The sequence below is a fragment of the Mesoplodon densirostris genome, chromosome 17, assembly GCF_025265405.1.
Source record: "Mesoplodon densirostris isolate mMesDen1 chromosome 17, mMesDen1 primary haplotype, whole genome shotgun sequence".
NCBI lineage: Eukaryota > Metazoa > Chordata > Mammalia > Artiodactyla > Ziphiidae > Mesoplodon > Mesoplodon densirostris.
Window position 1 is genome coordinate 13,703,249 of NC_082677.1, and position 14,735 is coordinate 13,717,983.

The following is a 14,735-nucleotide window of genomic DNA, read 5'->3' on the forward strand; positions in this document are numbered from 1 at the left end:
CTGCCCTCAGATCAAGGCTCTTCATCTCTGGGGGTCTGGGTCAGGATTAGCACCACTACCACCCCTTCCCAGGGCAGATTTTGAATGCACCTTGACCACTCTCTCTTAGTCTTTAATATCCAATTACTTAAATAGGAAAAGGAGAAGGAAATAAATATTGAGTAAATGTCCTGAGCTCCTATCAAATTCTTTGAAGTTCCCTTTCTACAGGATTTCTTCTCTCTGTTCTTATACTTAATCTTCGGGGAGCACTTCCCCTCCCCCCGCCCCCATCCAGCTTTTTAAAATAGCTGTATATTTGATTTCCAGGTCCGCTTCCAGGCTGAACTTCAGGCAAATGGAATTGTAGCAAGATAGAAAATCTTAGCAGGTTGGAAAAATATTACCAACGGATCATTTTCTATTAGTAGCTAACTTTTCTTCAAGAAAAAAAATTGTCAAAGCTAAACGGACACCCAGAAATGATCCTTATTTAAGCACAAGTCAAAGTCGTGACACTAGTTTCGTATTGAAAAAAGTACGCTCTGTCTTTACAGAAATCAGGCAGCCCTAAGTTCCTAGGGAGGGCTAATTGAAGCTTGAGACTCTTTGTTATTCTAAAAAAACTTGTGCTCCCATTGAAAAAGAAGATGAAGACGACTAAAGACCAGCTGGAAAAGTTCAAAAGAGGTCTTTTCATCAAAACCTTAATGGCTGTGGTGTCAGGGTTTGGGGACAAAGCATTTGGGAGTGTAGTTATCAGCTGTCAAGCACCTGTTGTATGGATTTATGACACAAGTTACAGACTTTAATTTGCTTCCAATGAGACGTTGAGACTAGCTCCTTGAGCATCATAGATGACAGAATCCATTTTAGAAAAGCAAAGAATCACATTGAAGTGAAACTTTGCTGGTTTTTAAGTTGTTTAATTTCTTCTGAAATTTCACATTCAGTAAGCTGCGGCTATTGTTATCAAAAGTGCCAACAGTGATTATTCCCACTTTGAGGTTTTAGAGGAATTTACTTGGTAGGTAATTAACGAATAAGTAACATGTCTTTCCATTCTTTAGATAAAATATGGAGCTCCATTATGCAAGGCAATTGTTATAATGAGAGTCACAATAAACTTCAGCTTAGTTCCTCAGATCCTTATATCACTCCTGCATAATAAGTAGCGCCTAAGATTTTACAAATTCTGAAATGCAATATGATTTGCGTATGTAGAACTCAAAAGAGTTAGGTAGTATTTAATCCCATTCAGAGTTAAGCTTTATACATTTAACTTTGTAGTCTCTAGCAAAATCTCTACTTAAAAATCCCCGATGTAGAGTGAATGCTGAACCTTTAAAACAATTGCCTGGAGCATGTCACTGTCTTGCAAAGCAAAGTTTCTCAGTATTGTTTTTGAATTTTATTTCAAATAAAATCTGAAAGTGGTCGACATATAAAATCCTTAGAAACTTGTTCAGCCGTGTGTCACTTGAAACCCCTGATTAACCAGTAACCGGGCACCCTCTTCCTTCCAGTACATAAGCACCAACCGGAAAATAAGTCTTATAATTTATAATCTGTAAGAGATGAAATTAGCTATCCTTAAGACCATCTTCATGACAGAATGGAAGGGTTAAACAGACCTTTTGTCATCAATAAACCCTGGAGGTATGATCTAGACAAACACAAATTCCAATAATTCACATTCATAGGTAATCATTTAAAATCTTTACATAGTGTTCATAGAATAGAAGTATGCAAGACATTTTAGAAAGAGTGTCATTAAAAATAATTTTCGGGCTTCCCTGGTGGCGCATGGTTAAGAATCCACCTGCCAATGCAGGGGACACGGGTTCGAGCCCTGGTCCAGGAAGATCCCACATGCCACAGAGCAACTAAGCCCGTTCACCACAACTACCGGAGCCCGTGCGCCACAACCACTGAAGCCTGTGCGCCTAGAGCCTGTGCTCCGCAACAAGAGAAGCCACCGCAATGAGAAGCCTGTGCACTGCAATGATGGGTAGCCCTGGCTCGCTGCAACTAGAGAAAGCTCACGCAGCAACGAAGACCCAGTGCAGCCAAAAATAAATAAATTAAATAAACTAATTTAAAAAATAATTTTATTTAGGGAATTCCCTGGCGGTCCAGTGGTTAAGACTCAGTGCTCTCACTGCCAGGGCCCAGATTCGATCCCTGGTTGGGGAACTAAGATCCCACAAGCCATGCAGCGCGGCCAAAAATTTTTTTTAATTTAAAAGTTAAAGAAATTTAAAATAAAAGTAAAAATTAAAAAAATAATAATTTTATTAAGAGAAAATCACTCAGTGCTAAAAGGGATATGTTACATTTATATAGGATATTTATATTGCCCATAAAATGAAGCACTACAGAACTTCTTTCAACCAAGACATTAGAGTGTCTAATTCATTAAATTGGCATTTTTCTAACAGTAAGCAAAATGAACTCCCTGCCCTCCTGGATCATGGGTGACAATAGGAGGAGACAGAGTGAACAAACAAAAAAGAAAGCATAAATAGGATATGAGGTTATGGAAAGCACTGGAGGGAAAAATTGCCCAGAATAAAGGAGCTAGAGAATTCTGGGGTTTCCACTGGTGTTTGCTGTGTCATATTAAGTGTCAAGGAAAGGCCTCATTGACTTAAGATTCTTAACACATGCAATATTTAGAAAAAGGGTAATATCAAATCTTAAAATTAGCTAAAAATTGTTAAAGAAATAGAGAAATGGTATGCTTAGTGATCTCATTCTTAGACATAGGGAGAGAAATAGGAAGAAAGTACACAGAATTATAATAAAATTCATTTGTTAAACACAAGAGTTACCAAATAAGTCAGAGGTTATTAATCACAAGTCAAGTAAAACTGTAGTATGTGCTTTGTTTTTGTAAGCTGAGAGCTGTTATGAAATAAGGAATAAAATAGGAGTCACAAAGTAGCCATTTTATTACCCAAAATCATACTTATCCATAGGCTTTTTAGTCAAGGAAGAAGTCTTTAGACCTCATTGTGTTCCAGGCACTATGTTCGATTTGGATGCTAGAAGGATGAATTTGACCAGTACTTGTCCCGGGGAAGTGCGCTCAGGCAGTTAATGGCAGAATACACTTGAAGATAAAAGAATTACAATTACTCTGGTTGGAGATACAGAAGAAGTATACACTGCATGATAAGCCAGGCTTCCTGAGCTTTAGGTGAGTTGGACCTAAACAAATTGCAAGGAGGAGTAGGAAGCTAAAGATATTCTGGGCAGAAGACTTCCCACATGCTTTTGCATGTGGGAAGAAAACAGTGAGAATCTAGATATGACCAGCTGTTTCTCTCCGTGGAGAAGTGATAGGATGTGAAGCTGCAGGTATTTGGATGGACAGGAGTGGCTTGGTATAGCATGACAAGAAGTTTAGAATAAAATCTAGGACTTGATGGAGACACAATCTAATTGAGAGAGAAGTGTGGCATAAGGTTGTTTTCAAGTAATGATTAGTTGAGAAATCAGAAAGGTTTTATGTATTCACTTAATTGATTAAATGTTACTCTATTCTTGTTGTTTGTCTATGACTTTCTAGAGGAAATGTTTCCAGTAATAGAACATAAACACAATAATGTAAAAAAGTATTTTTAAAGACAATAAGGCCAAGTGTTGGCACGGTAAAAGAATGCATGCCAGTCAATCTCTGACAAAAATGAGTACAATTAGTAAGTGTGTACAATTAAACAATATGAGAGGATATCTGCTAAAGCACAAAACTGCGCAAAATAATCAATAGGTGAAAAACTGCAGGATCACAGAGATGAGAGGGCTGGGGTCGCTGCAGGATGCTTCATTAAGGGGATGGTAAAGGGAGCCTTCGAGGAGCAGAAAGTGTAAGCAGAAGAATGATGGGGGTTAGCACCGTAGGAAGAAAGACAGAAGTAACAGGAAGAGTGAGGGTGGGAAATCCATGGAGCAGCAAGACTCTTGGATGGACCTCAGAGTGAGCAGATTAGAGACAGTGGGAAGAAGACAGGGCAGGGCAGGTGAAACCAGAAATCTGCAAAGATAGCCTGATGGCTTGATGTGTGCAGCAGCTGTAGGGAGACGGGGCAAAGGAGGACTGAGTGCAGTTGGATTTAAGGCAGGTTAATAGTCTGGCAGTGGGTGTGCAGGGTGGACCTGAGCATGCGTGGGGTGAGCGGGGAGGAGTAAGGTGACTTTTGTTGAAGGATGCTACGTAGGTACCGCACTGTACTGCATGGATATATGGGTTATCTCACTCGATCCTCACAGCAGACACGGGCATTAATTAATATGACCCTCATTTGATTCTCTAGATGAGGAAACAGAGGTCTAGGGAAGAAACTTGCTCAAAGTTAGACAGCAGATAAGAACGAAGTGGGCTATGGGCTCCAGTTCTGGGGAGCCCCCAGCCCGTGGCCCCTCCTCTCCAGAACAGTACCCAGTGTCTAAAACATGGCAGGCATAAGTTCTTAAGGACAAAATGTGGAATGAACTTCTTGTTCTCCAATCTATTTATATCTTAGATTTTTAAAATTAACAAAAATGACAGGTCCGTAATCCCATCAATTTAAAACACCAAGCAGCTCCATATTTGTAATGTTTCATGTTACTATGTCACTGCATGCACAGTATCAATACCATTCGTTTCTGTATTTTGTGTTTTAAGTATTTCAACAAAAAATTCTTTTTTGTTGTTGTTTAATGACTGAATCGTATTTCATTGATTTGATGTACCATAAGTAGAGTAAACTCTAAGATTTTTGGTTTGAGGGCTATTATAGAAAATATTGCAATGAATAGTCCCTTACAAATAGATTTTTGCTTCTCGCACAGAAGGACTTACAAGATCAAATGGTATGAACATCTTTTTGTCTCTTGCACACATTGCCATGTAGCTGTCTAAATGGCTCGGTGCTAATTTACAATTTAAACAGTAATAAATAAGAAAACCAATTTCCCTAAATAATCTCGGCTGTATTGGGTATTCATTTTAATCTTTAGTACATGTCAATTCATAACTCAAAGATGCTGCTTTTTTTAAAAAATTTCTAGCAAAGATGAACATTTTTTTCATGTGTTTGTTAATTACGTTTTCTTTCCCACGTGAGGATTTTTTGCTCACAGTCTGTTAAAGCCTTGATGTTTTCCTGTCTCATTTCTTTTTCTCTAGTGTAACCCTGTGTGAACTCAGAAGAGAAGAAACTGGAGTTAAAATTGTGTCTCTGGCTGTGTTTATTATTTGGGCTTTTTTCCCCCTTTTACAGAAATACTTAAAGGAAATTATTGATGCCTTTGTGTATAAACCTCACCTTACTCTGAAATAATTGGTGTAGATCAAAGGAAGTAGAGGGATACCTGCATAGTAATTAGCTGATAACCATTTCTCTTTTCTTTCACCTAGCAGAGCAGCTTTCACATCAGAGAGATCACACACATTTTCTCCTGATAGGCAGCCAGCTCCATTTTGGTGGGAAGGTGGGAGGAGAAAGCCTTATCTTCAGAGTAGAATGGAATCAATGAAAAGACCTGTCTGTTTGCTTTAAGGAATGGAGTGGAATCTAGTGGGGAAGGGAGGTGGAGAAGGGATATTTGTTTTTCCTTAAGTGGTTATAATTAAAGCCTTCCACCCAATTGCTCAGTGAACCAGAAAAAGGTATTTGTGAAGTTGTGTGTGTGTGTTTAACATCACAAAAGAGCCCTGCGGCTTTCTTTATAGAAAAACTTGCTCTCCAGCGGCACCTTGTGGGAAATGAGTCATCCTGCAACTTGGATACTTGACTTTATGATTTAACAAAATTGCTTCTGGTAGTTCTGTGTTCCTTCCCTCTGACCCACTTCCCCTGCTAAAGATCAAGGGATTTTGCAAAGAATTATGTCAGTTGTATTTCTGCATAACAGTCAGTGAACAGTAAGCTGTATCTCCATGTATGTATCCTAGATTGTGAATCAAACCAAGTAGCTAGAGTGATTCGTCATGTTGCATCATTAAAGTCGTCTTTGGAATGTCTAAGGTTATTCATTCAAGAAACCACTCATTCGAGGCTTTAAATTTTTGTTTTCCAGGTGGAAACAAGTTAATCAAGCAACATTTTCGTCTGAATTGGGCATGGATCTCATTTGAAAAGGAATATTACTTGATCAATGAGGACTCCAAATTTCTAGATGTCGTGCTTAAACGTAGAGGTTATTTGGGAGAGACTTCCTTTATAAGTAAGTTTAATTTGCACTTCTGTCTCAAAACCCCATTTTTCTAGCAAAATTTCATAATTTTACTATGATTAAAAATGTTGGGCTTCCCTGGTGACGCAGTGGTTGAGAGTCCGCCTGCCGATGCAGGGGACGGGGGTTCGTGCCCCGGTCCGGGAAGATCCCACATGAAAAAGTTTAGTTTTCTGCTCTAGTTTTAAAGCTTAGGGAGATACTGACAATTAAAGGTTCTTTACTAAAGAAACATGCCAAAAGTTTTGTGCTGAGGCTAAATCAAAGAGACAAAGGCTGAAAAAATAGGAAGTATGTAATCAAAATATATACCTCTTCAAATCTTCTACCTACATATGATATTTCTCTGATATAAAATAACTTTACAAAATGACAGTAATCACTCATAAATTAAAATAACTTAAATGTCACTAGATCTTAGAATAGGCTTAGGCAAATCTGTAATTTATAAGATAAAATCCTGCTGAAATATAAATTTATGAAGGCTACTTTAATACTAAGTAAACAAAAAACTGTTCAGTGACCTATTAGACATTGAAGTGTAATTTACTATCTGTTTGTTGCCTTTGAATGCTCTGGTAGGTCACTAAAAGTTTCAAAAACCCTAACACTACATAAGAGTGCTACATAAAAGATAAATGTTGTGACTTTTCTTCCCAACAGTAAGGTGTTAAATACTAATCCTTTTCTGCTGCCTTTTAAATAAAATCAACAAGGACCTACTGAATAGCATAGGGAACTCTATATGGGAAAAGAATCTGAAAAAGATTGGATATATGTATATGTATAACTGAATCACTTTGCTGTACACCTGAAACTAACACAACATTATAAATCAACTATACTCCAATATAAAATAAAATTTTTTTAAAAAAGAGTCAAAAGCAAATGAGTAAACCTTTTTTCAACTCCAAGCTCACATTCAATTTCATGTAAGCATAAAATAGAGAAAAGTAGGTATATTAGTCATTTTAAGCAGTAATATAATCAGCACAAAATATTTGGCATGGTGATGAAAAATAATAGCACCCCAGGTAATTATATTATTTTTGGTACCGTGTGTTATATAGACATCTAGGCTGATAGAATTTTCATGCAGTGAAAGAGCTTTCATTGTGAGTATCAACTAAGGTAGGAATCTAGGAAAATGTTGGCAAAATAAAAAGTTGATAACCCTGTGTTTGTTTCCAAAATGATTATTTGAAATTTTACTGGTCCATGAAATTCAAAAGCCTTAAACAGTAGATCCCTATCAACACACACACACACACACACACACACATATTCTACACACCATACTTTTGCCATGAACTCTATCCCCACCCACCTGCCATGATTTCCACTGATGCTGGGATGCTGGATATTAATTATCCCTTATTTCAAAAATGCTTTTTGTTTTTTAACTTTAGATGAGGGTTTTTCACATTATGCTTTACTGACCCCTCAAGGCTATTCTAGCTTCAGGAATGCTGGTCCACCTGCAGACCCATCTGGCAGCTCTGCTTTTATCATCTTTATTTGCCTGTGCCTCTTTGTAGGTGGTCATTTACAATCTGTGTTTAACCTTCTAGACCACAGTGAATGCTCTTATTGCCCTCAAAGAGGCATGTTCTTTCTGCGCACACACGTGTGCCCTTCAGATCAGGAATTTGATTCTGTCTTACATATTATCAGTCAGAGATGCACCTTAACTGTGCTTTGTGCTTGAATATGTAGCAGATAATTCACAGGGAAAGTAATAACTAAAAGACAGAGCACCTTAGCAATTCTTAAGGATGCTTTCATCTATTTGGGTTTTACCTAAATTCCCACTCCTAGTGAATATATTTAGTTATTCACTCACATACGGCCCCTTGATAGCAATGGGAAAGTTAATGGTTGAAAAATATTTTTTAAATTATCTTTTCAGATTTTTCTCTCTGTTGCCCTTTTTTTAAGCTGAATGCTAAAATATTGAACGAGCCTCTTTTTTTCTCCTGAAGTTATTTTTTCAATGAACTATTATTTCCTTCAGGTGTGGAGATCATTCATAATTCTAAAAAGGCTCTATAGCTCTACTTGGTTAACCTCACAAGGTTACTTAGTAACCCAGGGTGATAGAAAGTTGGAAAGACTTCTGTGTGTGGCCCATACCCATCAATCATTGAAGATGGTAATAGAATTCATTCTAGGACTGGGAATGGAAAAGTCAGGTTAAAGCAAAGGGTAGCCCTGTAGAAGTTCTGCAAGGGACATGTTTTGTATTACTGTTCCCCTACAACCTCCAATTTCATGTATGGAGGTTTAGAATTAGATAGTTTATATTATAGCTAAAGACAGAATATCATTTACCTTCAGGCACACAGTTAATAAATCATGTATTTTGTATGTGTATTTTCTCAGAGATAATTGTTGATTTTATAACCGTTATAACCCATTAATAAATTAAATATGTATTTGCATCTCACAAACAAATTTCACTTTCAAAGATCTTGTTGCTCCCAGTTACTGAACACGCATTAAACGCAAGATATTCCACTAAGCACGTTAAGTATTTTACCCATCTCTTTTACTCTTTACAATATTTTTTATTTTTTTAATATATTTATTTATTTATTTTTGGCTGAGTTGGATCTTTTTTGCTGCACACGGACTTTCTCTAGTTGCGGCGAGGAGGGGCTACTCTTCGTTGCAATGTGCTGGCTTCTCATTGCGGTGGCTTCTCTTGTTGTGGAGCATAGGCTCTAGGCTTGCAGGCTTCAGTAGTTGTGGCTCTCAGGTTCAGTAGTTGTGGCTCGCGGGCTCTAGAGCACAGGCTCAGTAGTTGTGGTGCACGGGCTTAGTTGCTCTGCGGCATGTGAGATCTTCCCGGACCAGGGCTCGAACCTGTGTCCCCTGCACTGGCAAGAGGATTCTTAACCACTGCGCCAACAGGGAAGCCCTCTTTACAATCTTTTATTCACTAACTCAACTAGTATTTTCTTGAGTGCTTGTTACGTGCCAGACACTGTGTTAGGTAATGGACTGTGAGGTGATAATAATGATAGCTAATTTATTGAGTTATTATTACAGACCAGCCCTGGTTCTCAACACCTTACATAGTCAACCCCAAGAAAAGTGGGTCATTATATCCCCCGTTATACAGGTAAGGAAACAGAAAGGTTGTTATATCCCCAAAGTTACATAGCTACTAAGGCCAGAAATGAGATTTGGCTCCAGGGCAGATTCTCTTAACTACCACCCCGCAGTGCTTCTTAAATCCTCTGCAACCGAGGAAGTTAACTTGCCTATGATTTCATAGCCGCTATGTGGCAGAGGTAGGATTGAAGTCTAACCTCTCATTCCAAAGTACCTTGCTTAACCCCCATACCATTCTTCCATGCCACAGGAAAAGATGCAATTGTAGTTTCATTTAGTAAATCAGAGTAATATGTTTTGTTTAATAATATCTTTGAAAAAAGAAGCATAAATTTAAGCCCAGTTTATAAGGCTTTTCATTTCCAGAATTCTTTTTCCCCAATATAATAATATTTTTGTAATATGTATGGTTTACTAGCTGAATATTTGTATCTCCAAGTAAGAGCAAAATTTTCGAACACTGAGTGTGTGACTGTCTTGTCTACTACATTAAAGTATGAACTAATCTGTCTCCTTCACAACCTATACACCATTTCTTCATCCTTTATTAAAATTGGGCACGTATGTAAGAGTGCCTCATGGAAGTATGATGTATTTAGTATGTATCTACCCACCCTCAGATCTTAATGCACATAAGACTTACATGGGGATCCTGCTAAAATGTTGGTTCTGATTGAATAGGTCTGGGGTAGGGTTTGAAATTCTGCATTTCTAACAAACGTCCAGATCTGGTCCATGCTGCTGGCCCATGGACCACACTTTTAGTAACAAGGTAGACTAGCCCTGCACTTAGAATAGGTACTATGTGTTAATTATGAAAAGGGAATCTTTATTTTTGACCCCAAGTAAATTTAATATTCCATCATGGTCTTATTGTACCTTTTAAAAAGGATGACATGCCCTTCCTTGTTTTCTCATGTTTGAGAAACATACCAAACCATTTAAGACAGCACTCTTTTTCATAAAATAGAAGTCCATTCCTCTTCACCTGACTAATCAATGGTATTGTCTATTTATACTTCACATTCAGTTGGGAATCTCTTTCAAAATCCACCACAAAATTACAGAAACAACTGAGATTTGGCTTTGCAACTTATTTTTTATTTAGGTTGGATGATCTGATTATCAGTTAGAAGTATGACTAGTGGGAACTAGTGGACATTCCTTGTATTATACGGAGTCCTTTTGGCTTTTCACTGCCTTTTGAATCTCCAGGAAAATAATGCATTGTTGATGAAACAAAACAAATCAGAAAAGTGAGCAGTAGCTATCAGAGGCCAAATAATAGATGCTTTTGCTGGTCGTACCACTGGGGATAAATGGTCAATGAGCCGCGTGTGTACTGGAACCTCAGAGAGAATGATTCCTTTCATCATCACCTTGGCAGTGAATCGTGGTGGATCCAAGAGGTGTTGACAGCCACTCTGTGAGCATTAGGAACCAGAGAGCTAACAGGAAGTCTGCAATGCTCAACAAGATACGTAGTGCTGAAATTCCTGGTTCTGTGCCCTTTTTTCTCTTGCCATTCAGTAAATTATGCTTCACCTCCTATTGAAAAAATGGAATATTTCTGAGATCTATAAGACAGAAATAGTTTAGTGAAATATTTACCTTCACCTTCATTTTAAGATGAAATAGTCAGTGATATATTCAGATGAAGAAATAAATATTCAAATTAATCTTGCAGGGTGGGATGAATTGGGAGATTGGGATTGACGTATATACACTGTTGATTCTAGGTATAAAATAGATAACTAATGAGAACCTGAGAAAAAAAACAAATTAATCTTGCATAAGCACCACAGGACAGAGGTTTTATCTGTTCTGTCTGGCTTATAGTAGGCACCCAATGAACATTTGTGGTTGAATGGATCTTACTTGGTCCAGTTTCATTTCTAGTTTGAAGAACAAAAGGGCATTTTCTGAAAACAAGATAATTTTTTTCAGTTAAGTGAGAAATGGTACAAAGAATTTATTTTCAGACTTTTTAATTCTAATAGGCACAAGATTTTACTTTTCTCTTTTTAAATCTGTCTTTCTACCAACTTCTCTGAAAATGCCAATGTTGAAAGGAATATATTTGAAAATTATTCCATTAACTTGTATCATTAAGAGGTTATGATCAGTACTTGAAAATATACTAGAACAAGTACTAACTGCAATTTTGTAATTTTTCTATGATGTTGAATTTCTTGACTCTTACTCATTGCTTTATAGATAATATATCTTATGATTTGAGTATGTGGCATAGTAATGGCAAATAAAGATGCTCTTGAAATGTACTTAGAGACTCAGGGATCCTTTAACCTTCCCAGCTAACTGAAATGGACCTTGAGTGAACCAACAGAGTACTGCTCATAATAACCATACATATTTAGCTCTCCAATTCTCTTCACATGGCTTCGTGGAATTCTGGAGTGCTCCACAAAGAGAAACCTGGCAATAGTCATGTTGACAAACACTGAATTAGATTTTTTAAGGGTCCTAGTTCTGTTAAATGTTTAGAGAATATTATAATTTTTTATTATTATGCTTGGCCATTTACAGCTTAGATTATCAAAGAATTCTTTGACTCACAGAGTCTCTTGCTGGCTTATATTTTCTAGTTAGAGAATTTTTCTTAAGTTTTTAAAATATAACACATGCAATACAACCCATGCAAAAAAGTAAATGTGAAGAGTTTTTAGATTGTACGAATTTGTGGGTGTGAGACTATTTCAGAATGTGAGCATCAATTTCCTCGGTCCTGTTTTACAAGTGGTTCTAACACAAACTTAGCTCAAAGAATATATAGCAAAACAATAATGGGGCAAGAGTAGAACAGAATCATGGACTGCTCAGCACCTACAGTAGAACACTTTTATTGTAAGACCCATACCCAATTATCCATTTCATGGAATCAAAGCAGGATTTACTTTGCACTGCAGGATACAGTGACACACAAAAAGTTAACAACAGGAAAGACTTAATAACCTAGTTGAAAATGAAACAAAGGAAATGATATTGTGTTTCTGTGAAGGTATTGGCTCAAGAGATGGGACTGCAAAAAAAGACAAAGACTTCAAGGGCAAAGCACAGAAACAAGTGCAGTTCAACCCAGGCCAGACCCGGGCCACGTGGAGAGTGCGGATCCTGAGTGATGGGGAACATGAGCAGTCTGAGACCTTCCAGGTGGTTCTCTCAGAGCCCGTGCTGGCTGCCCTGGAATTCCCTGCAGTGACCACAGTGGAGATCGTGGACCCAGGAGATGGTAAGAGCTACCATCAACTCACTGGTGTTGTCACTGTTGGGTTTTTATGACAAAACACCTTATAAAGGAGGTTTTAAATTCAATGTTTGGATTTTCCATAGAGAGAACTTTCTAGATGAATGGTTCAGTATTCTCAGATATGCTGGTGGGAGAGAGAACCCAAAAATTAATGAAAGGAAGCTATATTTTTTCAAGTCAATGAACTAAAAATACACATAGGATTATCAATATGTTCTTTCTCTTATTATAATTTTATCCTTTAGAACCAAGGTTGCTCATCTCATTTTTCTAGAATTATTTCATGACTTTTTAAAGTATTTTAAATGTGTTTTAAAATGTCCTTTAAACAAATGCTTTAAGAATTAGACCATTTGGGGATTAATTTGTTCTCCATATAACACTTTATTCAAATTTCTTCATATATTCACCAGCCAAAACTTTTCGTTCTGCCATATGTTTCCACATTTGTTACATAATACCCACCAACCCACCCCCTCTCCTTGGTGAAAAATATCTTGCATCATTGCTCTTAATTTCTATTAGATGATGTTTTCTTGTCAATGCACACCCTTGGCTGATGTCGGTTAAAATGAACCTCACTGATCTGAGTGTAAATTGACCTTTCCCTCCCCTGCCATACTCCTCCAGTCCTGACTTGTCTCAATGCAGCCAGGGAAAAAAAAAGGTTGAATTGGCCTTTTGAGGGCTGGCATTTATACAAAGCTTGGTGAGCCTCCTCTAAAGCTGAAATCCTGTCAGAAGACAGATGTGACTTTCTTTTAAGCCGCCAGCCTATTTATTTTGTTAGTCAGAAAACTCTTATATGTTCTGTGAAGACACAATCTACTGAGTACGTGAAATGGAGACATATGTGGAAATCTCTGGGTATAACACTGAGCATAATTAAGGAGAGAGGATAAGAGAACCGGAGCTCCGGCTCTGTTTAACTAACATCTCTGCCTTTAGTTGAAAATGAACTTCAGTTATGTTTATCATTTCCGTTAAAGAACAGAACGGAAATGTTAATTAGCATTTAATTACATTTAATTTTATCTGCATTATCTAGGAATAAACAATTAAATTTTCTTCTAGTCCTGAGTTTGGGGTAAGTGCTAGCATAAGAAAGCTTTATTCTCTTTTGAACAAGCCCATGACAGCTTTAATACATATAAACTGGCCCATTAGTTACAGTTTGTTTAAAGCCATTTCTTGATGTTTTATTTGCCCATTGGTATAATTGCCATACTTGACCTCAGGAATAGGACACTTGAACTCATTTGTGCCTTCTTATTTATAAGCCCAGAGTGACACACAATACTCCTTACCCGTAATAAGTCTGAGAACTGGGATTTTAAAAACAAATACACATATTATACACACACACACACACACACACACACACACACACACTCCTTATATAATCTATACTCTTGAAGGCTACCAAATTAAAATTTGCCACAATTTTACTTTATGTAATGGTCACCTGAGTTGTCTTGGCATTTTCTAGATGAAGTTCAGCCCTATTCATTCCAGGCCATGATCATCCCTGTGATGGCTGACAAGTGTGCTGGTACAGCAAATGGCTGGTATAGTCCATGTCTTGTTGAAGATCAGTGGTCTTGAAATGACAAGACATGGGTTTGTTTCCCAGCTCTACAATTTATAGTTGTATGAGATCTAACATCGAATCAAATGGCTTTTATGAAGATTTAGTTTCCTAATGCACACAATAAGGAAAATTAATTATTCTCATGTTGCAGCATTCTTATGAAAGAGTTCCATACAACATAAAGCAAAATACAAATATTGTTGTTATTTCTAATAGCATAAATACAATGTTAGATTTCATATTAAGAGATTAAATAACCTTTTTTCTTTCCACAAAGGATCACTTTCCCAACCATTTCAAAATTGTGATTATTTTTTTCTGCACTCGCTTGTAACTCTTCACGTGTGAATTCACTAGTCTAGGAACCATTGTGCCTTTAATCTCTCCCTCGGCTGCATATTAACTCTAGGATATGTTATGAGATTTTTTTGCATGTATTAAAAATGTATCCAGCTCTCACTTCTGCTGGAGACAGCACTATGTATTGGGGATGCAAAGATAATGGGATACAGTCCCTTCTATCAAAGAGCATATGGTCTAATGGGAAACAGAGCC

The 14,735-nt window shown here is 37.3% G+C and overlaps 1 protein-coding gene across 1 annotated transcript in view; it reads left to right on the forward strand.

Moving 5' to 3' along the window:
- FREM2 (FRAS1 related extracellular matrix 2) overlaps positions 1 to 14,735 on the forward strand; it is a 147,884-nt gene that overhangs the window by 62,631 nt on the left and 70,518 nt on the right. Inside the window, exons 3-4 of the mRNA XM_060080003.1 lie at positions 6,049 to 6,195; positions 12,341 to 12,571. Coding sequence (XP_059935986.1) covers positions 6,049 to 6,195; positions 12,341 to 12,571 — 378 coding nt within the window. The remainder of the gene's footprint in view (positions 1 to 6,048; positions 6,196 to 12,340; positions 12,572 to 14,735) is intronic.